The following is a 16279-nucleotide window of genomic DNA, read 5'->3' on the forward strand; positions in this document are numbered from 1 at the left end:
ATAAACGTATAAAGAGGATGATGATGATGATGATGATGATGATGATTTCACCAGTAAAAAGATGTCGAGAGCGTCCTGTGTTAGATCGTCTTCCAGACGAGTCAGAGAAGCCCGTAGAGGTGCGGTAAGCATTCCAAACTGCAGCTCCTTCAGTGCACACACACGTTAGTCATATAAGTTTGTGTTGAAGTGTGCGTGTGTGTGTGTGTGTGTGTGTGTGTGTGTGTAGGTGTTTCCTCACCCTGAAGTTGGAACGGATGTATTTGGTCATTAGATAGTTATTGATATCCAGAGGGAGTGTGAGTTGAGGATAAACCTGCACTCTGAGCGCTTCAACCCGAGCCAAACACTCGGAATGCACCTCTTTACCATCTACACACACACACACACACACACACACATTAATACATAAGCAAACAGCCAGATAAATGAAACCAACACAGAATCATCCACAAGTTATTATTTCATCAAGTACTCTGCTGATACTTATTAGCAATGTTTGCATTAATTAGCATGTTGCTAGCATAATCTGGTAACAGTTTTCCTCCCTTAATGACTACAACCTAATAATGAGCACTTTGCATTACTGACCCTGCTGGATACAGGGTTCCATTCAGAGTACCCGACTCAGAAGTTACATCAGGGAAAGTTCCTCGTATTCAGAGTCGGGTTACACACATACTCGTACACACTCAACAAAAGTCCATTTTCTGGGTTCCTGATTCAGATTACTACAGGTACCCGTACGCTGTGTTCTATAAGGTTTTCCAAATTGTCATTGAGGGGATTTTTCCCAAATCCCAAATTTTCCTAGATCACCCACGATGTCACTACGCATCAAGATACCATATTCCATTACACTGATGTATCGTATTTCTATGTAAGATTAAAATTGAAATAAATGGCAACCTGCTGTGGCCTGCAGCAGCTCTCCAAGTTCGGCAGGAATGACCAACTGGGACACGTTAATCACCTCTCGACTCACTCGCTCCTGTAAAATAAAATCCTCCACGTGAACAGTCGTTATCGAGTGAAAAATGGACAACACGTATAGGAACATTCAACATTCTACAATCTAGTCTGGACGAGGATGACCAAAATGACCAACACAAACCCTCGAACTTTGCATTGTGTTTAATGTAATTCAGCTCACGTTGAAATGTTTTTTTTTTTTTTACTTTTTACTTTGTTGCACGTCTACCACTGACCACAAGAGGTCGCCTTCACTTTATCTCAATCTCAATCAGTTTCTCAATCAGATTTATTGCAGTTCGTTCAATCCTTTCTAGCCTTCTCCTCACCTCTTCTGCCATCCTGACCATGATGAGGTTATCCTGTAGGGGGGAAAAGAAAAAAAAAATCAGTGAGATTATTGAATTCTGTTTACACATACTGTACAGTTTGTACTTGACTAATAACATCTAAAGAATCGACCGGAAAAATAAACGACACATCTTACCCTGATGTAGCGCTTGCGGTTGACGATGAGCTGAACTGGTGAGCGGAACTTGATGAGGATCAGCCGTTTCTGTAGGAGACATCGCCTAAACGCCGTCGGAGAGAATTTTAAAAGTAAACCGGAGTGAGTGAACTCATGTAGAGATCAAATTTATTGTCGTATAGAGTATAGTTATAATATTGAACAAGTATATTAAACGGAATATGTGATATCATAATAATTCAATAAAATTGAACCAGTGTACAATTGAGATTTTTTTTATATACACTATTATTTTATTGTTATTATTATTATTTATTCTCACTTTCGAGTTTAGCGTCTTTGGAGTTTACCTCATGAGGTAGCCTCGGCACCTGGCCTGCAGTTTGGTCATGTTCACGCGGAACTTTAGAAAGTTTTTACGTGCGAGGTACATCCGTATGTATCTCTGAAGCGTCAGCGCCGCCAGGTGCCTCACACGATCCCGCTTACTTTCTAGCAGCTGATACACGTCTTCCTTTAGAAAGATCTGAGAATACACACAGAGAGCGAGAGAAAACATCAGCGTGCGAATATTCAGTAGCAAACAAATCTCCAGAACCTGAAACAGCTGTAAATTTAAGAGTATTAGATTTGACAATGCTAAATTTAACAGTAAGAGGATTTGTGCTAAGCTGCTAATCCAAATGGCTTAAGGAGGAAACGATTGGAGCTTATTTAGCTCATTTACAAAGCTTAACTTGCTAAATAATTTAACAAGGTAAGTGAGAAAACTTAACTAGGTATCTAATTTAATAAGCTAATCAACAAAATGTAACTAGCTACCTAATTAAATTAGTTAATTTACAATGCTTAACTAGGTAGCTAATTTAATATGCTGTTTTACAACTTAACTAGCAAGTTAATTTAACAAGCTAATTTACAAAACTTAAGTAGCTAGATAATTTGCTAAGCAAATTTATTAAACAAACAAAAAAAGCTAGCTAATTTAATGAGCATTATCGACAAGACTTAACTAGCTAGCTATTTAAAGAAGCTCATTTAAATTTAGTTTAAATTCACAGTCGCTTTAGGGATAATTCACACATTTAAAATCTGTATCCTGTGTTTATATGTGTCTATAAAGTGCGTTGAGACAATTGTAAAAAGTGCTACACAAATAAAATTGAATTGAATTTACAAAGCTTAACTCATTAGCTAATTCAAAATGCTATTTCAAAAAGTTAGTTGAACAAGCTCGTTTACATAATTTAACTAGCTAGCTAATTTAATAAGCTAATTTGCAACTTAACTAGCAAGTTATTTGAGCAAGCTAGTTTACAGAACTTAACTAGCTGGTTAATTTAACGTGCTGATTTACAACATTTAACTAGCTAATTTAATGAGTAATTTACAAAACCTACCAAGCTAGATAATTTAAGAAGCACATTTAGAAAAATGTAACTAGCTAGCAAATTGAATAAGCTAATTTACAACTTAACTAGCAAGTTATTTGGACAAGCTAGTTTATGTAACTTAACTGGCTAATTCAATAAGCTAATTCACACAACTTAACTAGCTGGTTAATTTAATAATCTAATTTGCAACTTAACTAGCAAGTTAATTGAACATGCTAATTTACAAAATGTAACTAGCTAGCTAATTTAACGAGTCATTTACAAAAAAAACTTACCTACTTAGATCATTTTAATAAGCAAATTTAGAAACACTGAACTAGCTAGCTATTTAATGAGGAAATTTACAACACTTAAAGGTAACTTGATATATTCCAGTCCGGTTGCCTCTACCAGGCAGTCTAAACTTCCTCAGAAACATACAGAAATGAACCACAGGGGATGAAAACCATGATTCCATGAAGAAGACTCGATCTCGCGCAGACATGCAACACTTTTCCACACTCACCTTGGACACACCCACTTGGTAATCGCCCTTTTTGATTGGACACAGCTTTGTTAGCATGGTGACACAGTTGTCTCCGTTTGGAGGCGGGGTTTTCTTCAGCCCCAGCAGCGCTTTATACCTAAAGAAAGCTCATGAATGGGCTGTGAAGCAGGATTATTCTGTAGGTTGTGTAAAATGTATGAGCTTGTTACTGAACCAGCTAAACCGTACATTTACCTGTTTAAGAATTTATGGAAAGTCATTCGGACCGGATAACCTTCCTTTCTGATCAGGATGGTGTCCATAATTCCGGAGTATCTGAGCTGGGCCGCCACCAGTTCTGGCTCAAATATCCCCGGTTCCTACGACACGAATAATGCGTAAATACTCAAACGGTTATAGTAAGAGTCAGTGTGATTAAACAGCATCCTTTAATTACCTTATTATTATTTGGCTTTATGCAGCGCACGAATAATGGGTTACACCTGAGAGAAAAGAGATGAGGATCGTCATCCTGCATGCGTGTGTATAAACCTGTATGAGTCGTTCTGGCCGGAAATGTGAACAATATGGGAGTAAATGTGAAAATAAATTGATACACGGAAGAATGCCTAAAAGAATGCGAACATGAAAACACATGCCCTCAACGTGAAAAAGTGAATCGTGTGAAAATAAATAAATAGAAAATGAAAATAAATGAATCGTATAAAAGGAATTACATTTAACAATAAGTTAATCGTTGTAATGTAAAAAATAAAAACGTGTGGAACATCACACAGAATCGTGTAAAAAATGAATCGTGAAAATCACTCGCGAAAATAAGTGAATCGGGTACCAATCACATTCGATTCGTGAATCATTCGGAACATTATGAATCATGTATTTGGATCATGACTCACCGACATGAATCGTGACAAATTTTCACAACCTTCTTTCCTCATATTTACCAAGGATGCCAATATTAGTGGAGCGCACTGTGTGAAAATGTGTGTGTGTGTGTGTGTGTGTGTGTAACCTCTCCATCTTGTCCAGAAGGTCCTGTAGAGAGTGTTGGAACTTGGCAGCTACAGTAGACGGTTGATATCGTCGAGTAACTGTGCTGTCTCTCTGTGTTACATTTTTCTGCTGATTTAATATCTCGCTATACTTTAGAAAGAGATTTGAAACCATCTGCGTGCACACACACACACACACACACACACACAAATACATTTACAAACGTTCCTCATGTAAAACACATGAATTTCTCATTTGAATAAAGGTGCTGTACTCAGAGTTTCCAACCAAAAGTCCAAAATATTAATGTGGGGAGAGGTCCACATATTCGGTGTCGGGTTACGCACCTGCTCAAACTGATTTCAGCTCCCTGTAAAGAAAACATGCCCTGAACCTAACACCTGAAATTAACTCAACGTGGTACTGTTCTCTTTTATTAGTGATGGACGATGAAATCTTATTGAATAAAATTGTATTCACACACACACACACACACACACACACGCACACACGCACCCGGTTGTGACTCTGCATAAACAACTCCAGCACCTCTTGTCGAACCTGATCGTAATTTTTATCCAGGAACTTCTGGACCTAAAAACAACAACAACAACCGAACGTTAATTTATCACAATCATAAACAATGCATGTTGAATTTGCCGAAAATTATATTCATAAAACACAAACGAACTCATCAAGTTTAATTCTCGGTGAACGATTTTAGATTCGGAAGCAAAAAAAAACGAGACCTAAAAACGTTTTAATGTTAAAAAACCATTTAACTCTGAATACGGAAATTCACCCAGCGTCGAGTCCACAGCGCTGCGATAAATTACTGCGAAAATATCCCGAGCGGTTTGTTTTAAATTGACATCCTTGATATTTCAAAGTATTTTTACTTCGGTGTTCAGCGAGTCGCATTTTAAAATGAAAAAAATCACAGTGCTCAGTAATTCAGATTTCGGATATTTTACATTTAGGTTTTATGTACATAATGTTTCTTTTTTTGAATTCAAGGGCAAGGTTAAAGTTTAACTTAAGGATATTTTATTTTAAGAATAACGTGAATGCTAATGAAATAAAACAATTCTAACTTTGCCAACAAAACATAACTCAGTGATTATTAAAAAAAAAATTATTCACAGAAAGCCTCAGGTCATAATTAAAATTATTATTATTATTATTATTATTATTATTATTTTAAACAACACCGAAGTTATAGCGTCGTCTGTACCTGGTACGTCACTCGTCCTGCGTAGTGCTTCACGGTGAACTCTGGCAGTGGCATTTTTGGCCTGGAGTAAAGTGGATTTTCTCCATGATGATAGTGGCACTTCTGAAGGAAGGTGTGGTCAGTGGCCTGGCACATACAGATACGGATAAACAAAGGAAATAAACAAATCTTTATTTTCCGACTCTTACAAAGTGGGGATTTTATTTCATTTGTCAACTGATTTGTTAATTATATTTTTAAAAATGTACAGCAAGTTTATTTGGTCATACACGTTCCACAATAAAAATAACATATAACAATGAATAATAAGAAGAATAATCAACTATAATGGTTAGCAAGATGTTAATACTTATTATTCAGTCCCTCCAGGATTCCGCGATTTAGCGATCGCAGAAATGAACGCAAAATCAAGCAAACTCCACAATTTTCACAGGAGAATTGTTGCGATTTTTTCAAAATACCCGCAGATTTCATGCGGATTTGGGCTGAAACGCCTTCGGATTCACGACGCCCTGTTCGATTCACGTGTGTCGAACATGAGTACAGCTTGAAGGTCTCATTTACCAACAAACATCACAGCGAAACACATTCGCGAAACGATTTCGCGTGACTGCGATTTCGCCATTTCGAGTAGTTTTCTGCAACGATGTGAAAAAAACCCCTCTGCGACATCCTGTACGGACGGGTTTATTAACGTTATCCGTATTAACGTCTACTCACATGTGATTTTAAAATATATGAACGCTTTGAAATGATTACTTAATAATAATACTGTAGGGGTGAAAAACGTTACCTGAGGAAAGCAGCTCTGGTCATCGAGAATGCGAAGTATCCCATGGGGCTTAGCTGCGATGAGGTCTATACATGCCTTGTTGTCAGTAAAGGGCACTTCCTTCCAGCTGATTTGCTCTCGTATGTACTCCTCCTAGCAAAATGTATTTGTATTTGCGTTTACAGGTCCTTCAATGCTAAATCGTGAACTAAACTTAGTGTTAGAACTAACTCACACATATCAAAGGCAATCCCAACTTTCATTTTTCCATGTGTGTTTGTTTTGGTTTGGATTGGCTTCTTCCTCCACCAATGTTTTTACCCTAATGTGTTCACCTGTTCTGTGTTGGCTACTTATGCAACATCGTTTCTCCTACTTCTCGCGAAGTCTTGCCGATCGTATTGAGTGCTTCTGAGCACTGTTTTCCGGTTTCACGACCGAGTATGTTTTTTGATTTATTGAGTATGGATTAACCTTCTGTGATATTGCGTAGATGTGTATCGATCCCAGCATTAAAATATCATGGAGTTTTCTAAATGAAACACACACACTTGCATCCTGCTCTCAATAACCACACCTTAGACCTGGTCAGGGTCAGTGTGGACCCAGAGCTTATCCTGGGAACAAACTCTGGATGGGATGCCAGGGCACCTATGGCAATTTAGCATAGCATAGCATGTTTTTTAGGAGGCGGAGATATGTAGCCTAGCACAAAACGTAGCAGTCATTTTTAAACCAGAGTCTGTTGATAACACTAATTCCATCATGTACATTATAAAGTAAAGCTCTGACGAGTGACTAGTGAATTCATGCACATGTTTTTTAAACTCACCTGTTCTTGCTTTAGAATGATCTTTGTGAAGAAGAACTGAAGCGTCTCATTAGCGTAGTTGATGCAGAGCTGCTCGAAACTGTTAAATGCTAACTCCTGGAGGCACAAACACAACAAATAATCATTGTTGAAATATCTCCATACGAGGAGAGGGAGCTTTCTCGTGGTTGCATCTAAGCACATACCTCGAATCCATAAATATCCAATATAGATATGGAGAGAGCCTCGTTTCTCGGGTAAACACGGCCGTTGATCCGCTCCGTCAACCAATGGAAGAGCAGGGAATAAAGGATCTTGGCAACGGCATCTCTATAAAATGGATGAAATTAGCTGCTACTATAGAAACGATTACGTATTCGAACGTGCGCGTTAATATTCACATACGATTCGATTCGAACGACTGTCAGAGCCACCTGTTATAGAACGTCAATCAAGCGACGCCTTCTGACCAATCAGAATGGAGAATTCAACAGCGATGGGGTATAACAAGCTATATGTCAATATTCGTATACTTCTATGTGAGCATTGCGTGTGTTTATGACTATACCTGGCATCCACGGCACTCTCTACGCTCAGCGGAGTGTATATTTTCTCCTTCATTGCTTCCTGTACCAAAAAAAACACAAACATTTCAACTTATATATGGAAGTAAAGGAGTAGAGAACGTAATTCTTCTGCTGTAATTGACAGTGAAGTATAATTAGGAATTAAAACTAGAGCCTTAAGAATCAAGAGAGTGACACACACACACACACACACACACCAGGTGGAACTGATACGGTGTTAGGTGATAGTTGATTTCAGCCTGATAGAGGTGTAAACTCAAACCCGTGGCCTGTGGATAACGGCTTTATTTATTAAAAGAGCAAGATGCTCAGCATGACACACACATAAACATACACACAGGGGGTAATACAGGGATCACAGAACATTCAGAGACCTACGGAGAAAGCGTAGCTGTGTAGAATTACCGCTAACCGCTAAACACATCCTACTGTAACACAACTGTAAGGCACAGACACGTACGACTCTGATCGTACTGTAGCAAATAACAAAGCTAGCGTTAAACCAAGCTAATCAGTTAAAAGCATGGATTGGGTTACTCTCGACATGTTCCTGATGAGATGATCTCATACTGACACTTGCATACTGAGTACCTTTTTTTGGGGGGGGGTTGGAGTGCTGGAAAAATACTGTATGAAGATTTAATACTAATCGAATAATATCTCCGTTCGATTCACGTGCATCGAACACGTGTACAGCTAAAAGGTCTCATTTACCAACAAACGTCACTGCGAAAGGCAATTTCGTGCGATTGCGATTTTGCCAATTCAAGTAGATTTCCGCAAAAAACTCAAACGCAAAAAAAAAAAAAAAAAAAAAAAAACGCAAATTTTGGAAAAAGCAGCAGAAAAATCTAACATTTTTGGTTGCAAACAAACCTCTGAAATCCTGTATGGACTGATAAATTACGAGAAATAAGACTAGCTGATCACTGAGGACAAAAGTAATGGCGCGGGGAAGTTAACGTGTATCCATCGTAGCCGGTGCGCTGCAATGGCTGAGCTGCATTATTGGAAGATTTATCGCACACCATGTTTAGGAGGTGCTCTTTCAGTATTTCATCGCTATTTCGTCCTTTTCATCTGTCTTTGCGCATTCAGCTTATAAGATATATAAACATTTCGTAGATTTAACATTGCACTCAAGTTGTTATGCTGAGAATGGCATTTATAGATTAAACGAACGCCAAACAAGAATTCTCGCTAGCGAGCGCTCCCAGACTTTTGGACTCCAGTGCACTGAAGAAAGCCTACACCTTCGCCCGTCACACGCGACGGAGAAGTTTCTCACGAACATGTAACAAGACTTTAACGAGGGCTGACTTCATCCTCAGACATCGCACCATGACGTAACAGACTCCTGAGAATTAGCCCTGTTGAAGTCAACGAGCGAACCCCTGATCCGGTTACAGGGTTTCCGTAACCTAAAACCTGCAGTAATTAAGCGTATCCTCCGGAGCCTGCTTGGCAACGAGCACTGATCTCAAGACGTTATAACACTTTACATCTTCCTGCTTCTCTTTCACTCACTCGCAGTCATATTCTTTCATTCTCTGCATTGATTAGTGGAGATCTAATTATGATTCATGTGTATGTTCAGGCAAAAAAATACAAATAAAATATTTCAACGAGCATGGAGGTATATATATATATAATCTTACCATCATTTTGTAGGTGATGGCTTTCTGCAGTCCTTCTGGAGAAATCTGAAGCAGTTCGGCCACCACGCGGATCTCCTGAGCACTTACGACGCCGGCCGTTTCTTGCACGTCAGTCTGAGTCAGAAGAAAAAGCTGCAGACTGAAAGACAGACGAGGATTTATGATGCTGGAAAACGATGTGTACGTGTGTAGTACCTCAAGCCTGTGGAAGAAGACATTGCCCAGGTGAAGGATGGATGAAAGCACTCTGAACACACTGCTCTGGTCCTCAGGGCTGAAGTGGAGAATGTCCATGGCACTTTGTATCCTCCTGAAGTCCTCGCCATCGTCCTTCCCCTCGATCGCACAGTCACCACCCTGATATATTAGCGATGCTAGTTAGTTTGGTAGCTGGTGCTATATATAGTTCATTCATAACCTCAGGCGGGAGACTCTATTCCCAGGACAGCCACAACTTGGACACTCCACCAAAACTCCACAGTCATATGAAATCCTGGTTGGAGTCAAAACAACCTCACCCTAGGAGAAAAAGCTTTTCTTGTCTGATGAGACCAAATTTAAATTTGTTTTGTTGACCCAGAGCGCTACAACCACCCTGAGAAGGTCATCTCAACTTTGAAGCGCGGTGGTGGTAGCATCGTGTTCAGCTTTTCTGACTAATCCTCTTTTCACCCAATCAATGATTGTTCGTGGACAGTCTCCTTCAGGAAGAATTGTGAAGAGTTGTGTCATATTCTTTTAAAAATGTGGATTTATTGTTGCTTTGCAAGACGTTCAAAGTTGATCGATCGTTGCTCCTATATTTATATTCAGACACTTTAATTGTACACAAGTTCATTCACATCATTACACTATGTGACTTCTGTTGGAAACCAGTTGCACCAGCACTAATGTAAGGGTTTCAAAGCAACAGCGCAATCACAACTTTTGAATAAGTTTTTTTTTTTATTTATTTGTAAATAATTCTGCAAACTATACTGATATTGGTTTTTTCCCACTCACTTTAATAATGTGGACTATTTTGTGTAGATTCATAACATGAAATCCCAAATTACTGTAAGTCCACATCAGTTCCACGTTGTAGCACTACAAATTGTGGAAAGGAAAAGGGGGTGAGGGGTGCGAATACTTATGCACGGGACTGTACGGTGCATGTGCGTGAATTACCTGGTTCAGGTAGTAGTACGTTTCAGCCTCCTGCAGGTAGAAGACTCGTTTCTGGTGAACAGGGAGTCCGGCCAACATCTCGTAAAAAACGTGGTAGTTCCTCTCATTTTTTGCCTACACACACACACACACACTGCCATTAACATAAACTGCACCCTAATGGTTATTTTGTGTCTAGAATCTCTTGTATGTTTAAAAGAAATAAAAGTGATTACTGTCCCACACCTGAAAAACAATCCTGGACTTCTCCAGTAGATACTGTGAAGTTATGGCACCGCTTATCACTCCTCTTTAACGTAACATAAAATAAAAAAATACGCGTTTTATGACATGCACACACACACCTGTATACACACAAACCCTAAAGAAACTCCACACACCGAATCATCTCGAGCTCACAAACGCTAACGTGAACATCAAAGCAGTGACTCACTCCTCCAGAAAGATCTCCACAAACTTCCCAAAGCGACTGGAGTTGTCATTCCGCACCGTTTTGGCATTCCCAAAAGATTCCAGCAGAGGAGTTGCTTCCAGGATCTGGCGTTTGAGCATTCGAGTTAGCGCCGATTTCATTTACAATACAGTGAAAACACTGACTTTAAAAACAAACAACAACATTAAATCTCACCTCAATCTGGGAGGATGATAGGATAGGATAGGATAAAAACAAAAAGGATGACATGTTAGTTTTGATTATAACGGGAACGGACATACAGTACAGCTCTATAAACACAAGGGGGAGTTTGATTCATTACAGAACGGCATGTTATAATTTTTGTTCATTTCTAGTTACATTTAACGTCGTGGTACTTATTATCCTTCATAGGTGTCTCCTGTTTTTCTCTCTTGACATTTATCAGAAAAACAAAACACAGCTTGAGTACCTGTTGTGTTACGTTTCGCTCATGATGTATGGCAGTGAGGTATCTCAGGACCAGTTTGGTGGCCTCCGTTTTTCCGGATCCGCTCTCCCCACTGAAACATGAACACGGTAACACTGCAAAGAGTTTTAAACTTTACACACTGTCTATACATGATATCATGAAACGTAGCGTTTGTATGAAACGTAGACTTTGCACACAATAAATGTCCTGGCTAAATGTTGCGAGAAAAGTTTAGACATTCGACTGACATAGAAGAGTTTGGCGACTTAGATTCAAGAGATATGTCTATGTTTAAGCATGGGATGTTCAGTGTTTTTAGAATTGAATGAGACAATAGCGAGCGCTGAAATATATCGAATAGGAGTATATTGGCTAGATATACAGTATGGCTAACCTGATGATAATGCACTGGTTCCGCTTGACGTCCATCATTGTCGTGTAGGCAAGGTTTGAAATTGCAAAGAGGTGACTAGAACAAATACAAACAAACCATAAAGTAAATTAGGAGCCAAATCCTATTTGAATTTTTTTCATCTGAACTGCTTCGAACACTGTTCTTGTTCTGTTAAATTATTAGGGACAGTCAAATGTAAGTAACCTAGAATGCACCAGGTATCATTTCTGGCTCTGAGGTCACTCTATCTTTAAACAACACACTAACACACAGCAAGGCAATCTCTGGCTTCTTCTCACGTTACAAGATGTGTCCATCTATTCAGCTAGTAACAAGACAGCAGGTTAAAGAAAAATGAGACGGTCACTGTCTCTCTCTCTCTCCCTCTCTCTCTCTCTCTCTCATATGCACAATCACACATGCAGTTCCCAATGTACCATCACTCATCACCATTGTTCTCAATGACCATTCAATGATCACCATTGTTCTCATTGACCAATCAATGATCACCATTGTTCTCATTGACCAATCAATGATCACCATTGATCTCATTGACCAATCAATGATCAGCATTGTTCTCATTGACCAATCAATGATCGGCATTGTTCTCATTGACCAATCAATGATCGACATTGTTCCCAATGACCAATCATGGCTCACAATCGTTCCCAACAACCAATCAGTGATCGCCATTCTTCCCAGCAACCAATGACTGCATACGCATAATATACAAATGATCATGATGAGTCAATTAATATGCAAATTACTCTATGACATCAACATTATTGTTGGTTACTTTCCCCTGAGTGGCTTTTCCCATCAGTCTTGAAAATAATACAATATCTTTCTGGTGACTGTAAAATGCAGTGGATATGTTAATAATGCAGGAAATGCTACAGTAGTATTCACACAGTCATGTAGTTTTATGGCAGTTTTGTGCAGATGAAGCTGTGTAATTGAGGTTTACACTCACGGTGGGTTTTCTCCTAAGCCATGACCGTTATACTGCAGGACCATGTCTGTTCCATAGATGTTCAATAACTTGTATGGATTAACTGATAGCAGAATACAGCCGATATACGTCTAGGAAAAAGGAAGAGAGTGGAAAAACGTTCAGTAAAGACAAATGTTACTACTAAGGAAGACTAAAAAAACCACAAAGTGTCTGGTATTATAGCAGCATTATCATACAACTCTTTCTTAGCAATACCATAAAGCTGACATCATCACAAATTCAATGAATCAACAATCAAATATAGCCTACATTATTATTACTAAAACTCCTCAGAGTACTGGCAAGGTGTTAGTATTACCATCGCAATGTTAATTATGATTTTTTTTTTTTGGATAAAAGCATGTCCTGAAGTGTTTTATTAGATGTCTGAAAACTTGCTGGCTGTTACAAAGCCCTGACACTGGAGACTCCTTCCATCAATGCCGAATAAATGTCTCCATAATGTCCTATCAGTGATGACATGCTTTTCGTTGTTACATACAAATCATTAGGATTGAGTTACTATAGAAACGATAATATATTAGAACGAGTACATTAGAACAAGTATAAACCTCCTGACCAATCAGAATCCAGAATTCAACAGTGCTGCGGAATAACAACATTCGAAACAGTATGTTGACTCACATAGATGAGCTCTTGGTCAAAGCGAGTGTTCAGGTTTATTAAAACAGCTGCTTCTGTTAATTCCCTGTGGGGAAAATAAAGTCAATCGTAAATTTTAATGTCATTTCATCAAATCAATACTTTGCCATTTCCGTAGAGTATGTGCGTATGATTATTTATATTTTCTTACTCCAACTGTGTCATGTCCTCAAGTCCATCAGCTTCTCTTTTCTCTCTGTAACTCATGGTAGGCAGACTTCTTATAGAATACATCTGTTTACAGAACAGGAGTTAGTCATTTTCATTCATATAATTGTGATCTTTATACTTTACTCCAGCAGGAAAGCATGTCACCATTATTAATTACTTTCATTATGCCGAACTCATCTTAATCTGATTTCACTCTGACTCTAACTGCTTCAGACTTTTAAAGTTCTCTTTAACAAATTAGGTCAGTGGGCAACCATGCTGTCCAGAGTCAAGTCAATGCAGAGATACCAGCTTTCAATGAGGGTAACCTGAGCATGGATATAATCAGTCTTGTAAATCTCATCTGACATCCCATGCATTCAAAGAGTCTGCAGCTATACCCTGCTGGAGATAGTTAAGCTTGGCTAGGCCTTTTGTGCAAGCTCAAAGCCATACAGACTTTCAGCAGTGACCTTTCCATCATTACCAACAGGTAAAACTATATCAGGTTTGGATGAATTAAATGTATTATCCATAAATCTATCTGACATCCACTACAAATGCAAAACCTATAGAGTCAGATTTCTGAAAAGTTTTTTTTTTTTTTTTAGATGTCGAGAATTAAACAATGCTTGAAGAATCTAAATTTTTGCCATGTATTAAAATAAAAGTAAGTAAAGTGAGTTACCTTATCATACCACTGGCCCGAGGGCTCCCCTTCCCGATCTGGTACCCACGGCACCTCACCTTCACTGGACCCAACACCAAAAGGTGGTAGAGAAAGGTGGTCTATCATGTTTTCGTCACGGTACATAGACCACTTGGTAAGATTCTGAACAGTTCCATGAGGCAAAACTCTCTCTGCAGCCCACACATCCTCTGCACTTTGTCCCTCCCTGGCATTCATAGCCCAGTGTTCATGAGGCCCTTTTCTTTGTGGGGAGACAATTGCATATCTGCCATCCGGCCCAATAATCAATCCGGATGCTGTAACAGTAGATAGTGCTGAAGGCAGCTGGTAGGAGGAATTTTTTAGGCCGGTGTTTTTCAGCACATCCTTCAGCTGAGGTGATGATGAAACTTCAAAACCTTGCCTGAGAATGGATTCATTAGGCAAACGGTAAATAGCTTTACGAAGATTTTGGTTTAAAAGGGCTTGTGAAAGTTTTGGATTGCTTGTATGACTCTGAGGATCTGCTGAAATAATAGAATCATCTGGTAGTCGGTATGAGGCTTTGCGAAGACTTTCATTTTTCAAGGCTTCTGCCAGGTTTGGACCGGTTGATTTAGTACGTAAAAAAATGGATTCATCTGGAAGCCTAAAGGAGGCCTTTTTGATGTTTGCATTTTTGAGGGCACCTGTCAAGCTTGGTGAGTGTACTGGATTAGCACTGATTATATTGCCATCAGGTAGCCTATATGTAGCACGAGACATATTTGGATTCTGCAGAGCACTTGCCAAATTAGGGGAAGGTGTAGTAAGCTGTGTGGTTATAATAGACCCATCTGGCAATCTATAACTAGCCTTCCGCATCTGTGCATTCTGAAGTGCGTGTGATAAATTTGGGGAGATAGATTTTGATTGGCCATAATCAGGAAAAATTATTGTGCCATCACCTAGTCTATAGGATGCGTTTCGAAGAGTTGGGTTTTGCAGTGCACTTGACAGGGCTGGAGAAGTTGGTTCCACTTGTTGCTCTGTAAAAATAACTGTTCCATCTGGCAGCCTATAGGATGCATTTCGAATGCTATTGTTTCTAAGTGCACGGGACAGATTGGGAGATACTGGCCTCCGGTATTCTGTAATAAGTGGATTGTCTGGAAGTCTGTAGGAAGCATTTTTAATGTTTGGATTTTGCAAAGCTCTAGATAGATTTGGAGAAGAGGATTGTTGTTGCTGATGTTGAAGGGAATCTCTGGTGATTATAGTTCCATCTGGAAGTCTATAAGCGGCGTATCTCAGGTTTGCATTATCTAAGGCATTTGAGATGTTTGGAGACAAGGGTTGTTGTAGGTGGGGCTCCACACTTATTATAGTCCCATCTGAAAGTCTGTAGGAAGCATTCCGAAGCTGTTGATTTTGTAAAGCATTAGTTAGCATTGGAGAGGTAGCTGGAGCCACCATTTGATTGCCATGTACCAGCGTGCCACCTGGCAGATTATAGGTTGCACCACGGACTTGAGGATTATGCAGTGCATTTGACAGAATAGGGCTCTGGGTATAACCCCTCATGGGAACATAGGAGTAGGTTTTCGTTGGTTGAGACAGTTGTGTTTGGTAAGAAGCCTTCCGGAGTTGTTCGTTTCGTAAAGCATTTGAGAGAACTGGCGATCTCCTTGGGCTAGGGGCATTTCTGGATCCTCTCCTATGTAAATGTGTTCTGTAAGCAGCATTTCGGACACTGGGGTTTTGAAGAGCATTAGTGAGGAGTGGGCCAGGGTCTGGCTCCTCTATGTAATCATACTGTGACACAACTGGTGAGTAGGTGGAAGAAGGTATCTGCAACACTGATTTGTATGAGGCATTATGAAGGTAAGGATTTTGAATAGCACTAGACAGTGTTGGAGATGCAGGCTGACCAGGACCCTGTCCAAGCACTTCTGTTTCGGGAGCATATGGTGACATTGATGGCTGTAATGATGGTGAGCC

The 16279-nt window shown here is 39.4% G+C and overlaps 1 protein-coding gene across 1 annotated transcript in view; it reads right to left on the bottom strand.

Moving 5' to 3' along the window:
• Positions 1 to 16279, bottom strand: part of myo15ab (myosin XVAb) — a 40010-nt gene that overhangs the window by 19202 nt on the left and 4529 nt on the right. The window contains exons 5-32 of the mRNA XM_053676413.1: positions 14318 to 16204; positions 13631 to 13713; positions 13462 to 13525; positions 12796 to 12905; positions 11823 to 11897; positions 11429 to 11519; positions 11173 to 11178; positions 10978 to 11081; positions 10770 to 10833; positions 10545 to 10658; positions 9573 to 9734; positions 9378 to 9491; positions 7701 to 7759; positions 7339 to 7462; positions 7154 to 7249; positions 6343 to 6474; positions 5550 to 5675; positions 4832 to 4909; positions 4335 to 4489; positions 3759 to 3804; positions 3557 to 3681; positions 3341 to 3458; positions 1792 to 1967; positions 1460 to 1544; positions 1285 to 1334; positions 910 to 995; positions 242 to 372; positions 52 to 147 (exon numbers count right to left, since the gene is read on the bottom strand). Coding sequence (XP_053532388.1) covers positions 52 to 147; positions 242 to 372; positions 910 to 995; positions 1285 to 1334; positions 1460 to 1544; positions 1792 to 1967; positions 3341 to 3458; positions 3557 to 3681; positions 3759 to 3804; positions 4335 to 4489; positions 4832 to 4909; positions 5550 to 5675; positions 6343 to 6474; positions 7154 to 7249; positions 7339 to 7462; positions 7701 to 7759; positions 9378 to 9491; positions 9573 to 9734; positions 10545 to 10658; positions 10770 to 10833; positions 10978 to 11081; positions 11173 to 11178; positions 11429 to 11519; positions 11823 to 11897; positions 12796 to 12905; positions 13462 to 13525; positions 13631 to 13713; positions 14318 to 16204 — 4557 coding nt within the window. The remainder of the gene's footprint in view (positions 1 to 51; positions 148 to 241; positions 373 to 909; positions 996 to 1284; positions 1335 to 1459; positions 1545 to 1791; positions 1968 to 3340; positions 3459 to 3556; positions 3682 to 3758; positions 3805 to 4334; positions 4490 to 4831; positions 4910 to 5549; positions 5676 to 6342; positions 6475 to 7153; positions 7250 to 7338; positions 7463 to 7700; positions 7760 to 9377; positions 9492 to 9572; positions 9735 to 10544; positions 10659 to 10769; positions 10834 to 10977; positions 11082 to 11172; positions 11179 to 11428; positions 11520 to 11822; positions 11898 to 12795; positions 12906 to 13461; positions 13526 to 13630; positions 13714 to 14317; positions 16205 to 16279) is intronic.

This window comes from Ictalurus punctatus, chromosome 26 (assembly GCF_001660625.3).
Source record: "Ictalurus punctatus breed USDA103 chromosome 26, Coco_2.0, whole genome shotgun sequence".
Taxonomy (NCBI): Eukaryota; Metazoa; Chordata; class Actinopteri; order Siluriformes; family Ictaluridae; genus Ictalurus; species Ictalurus punctatus.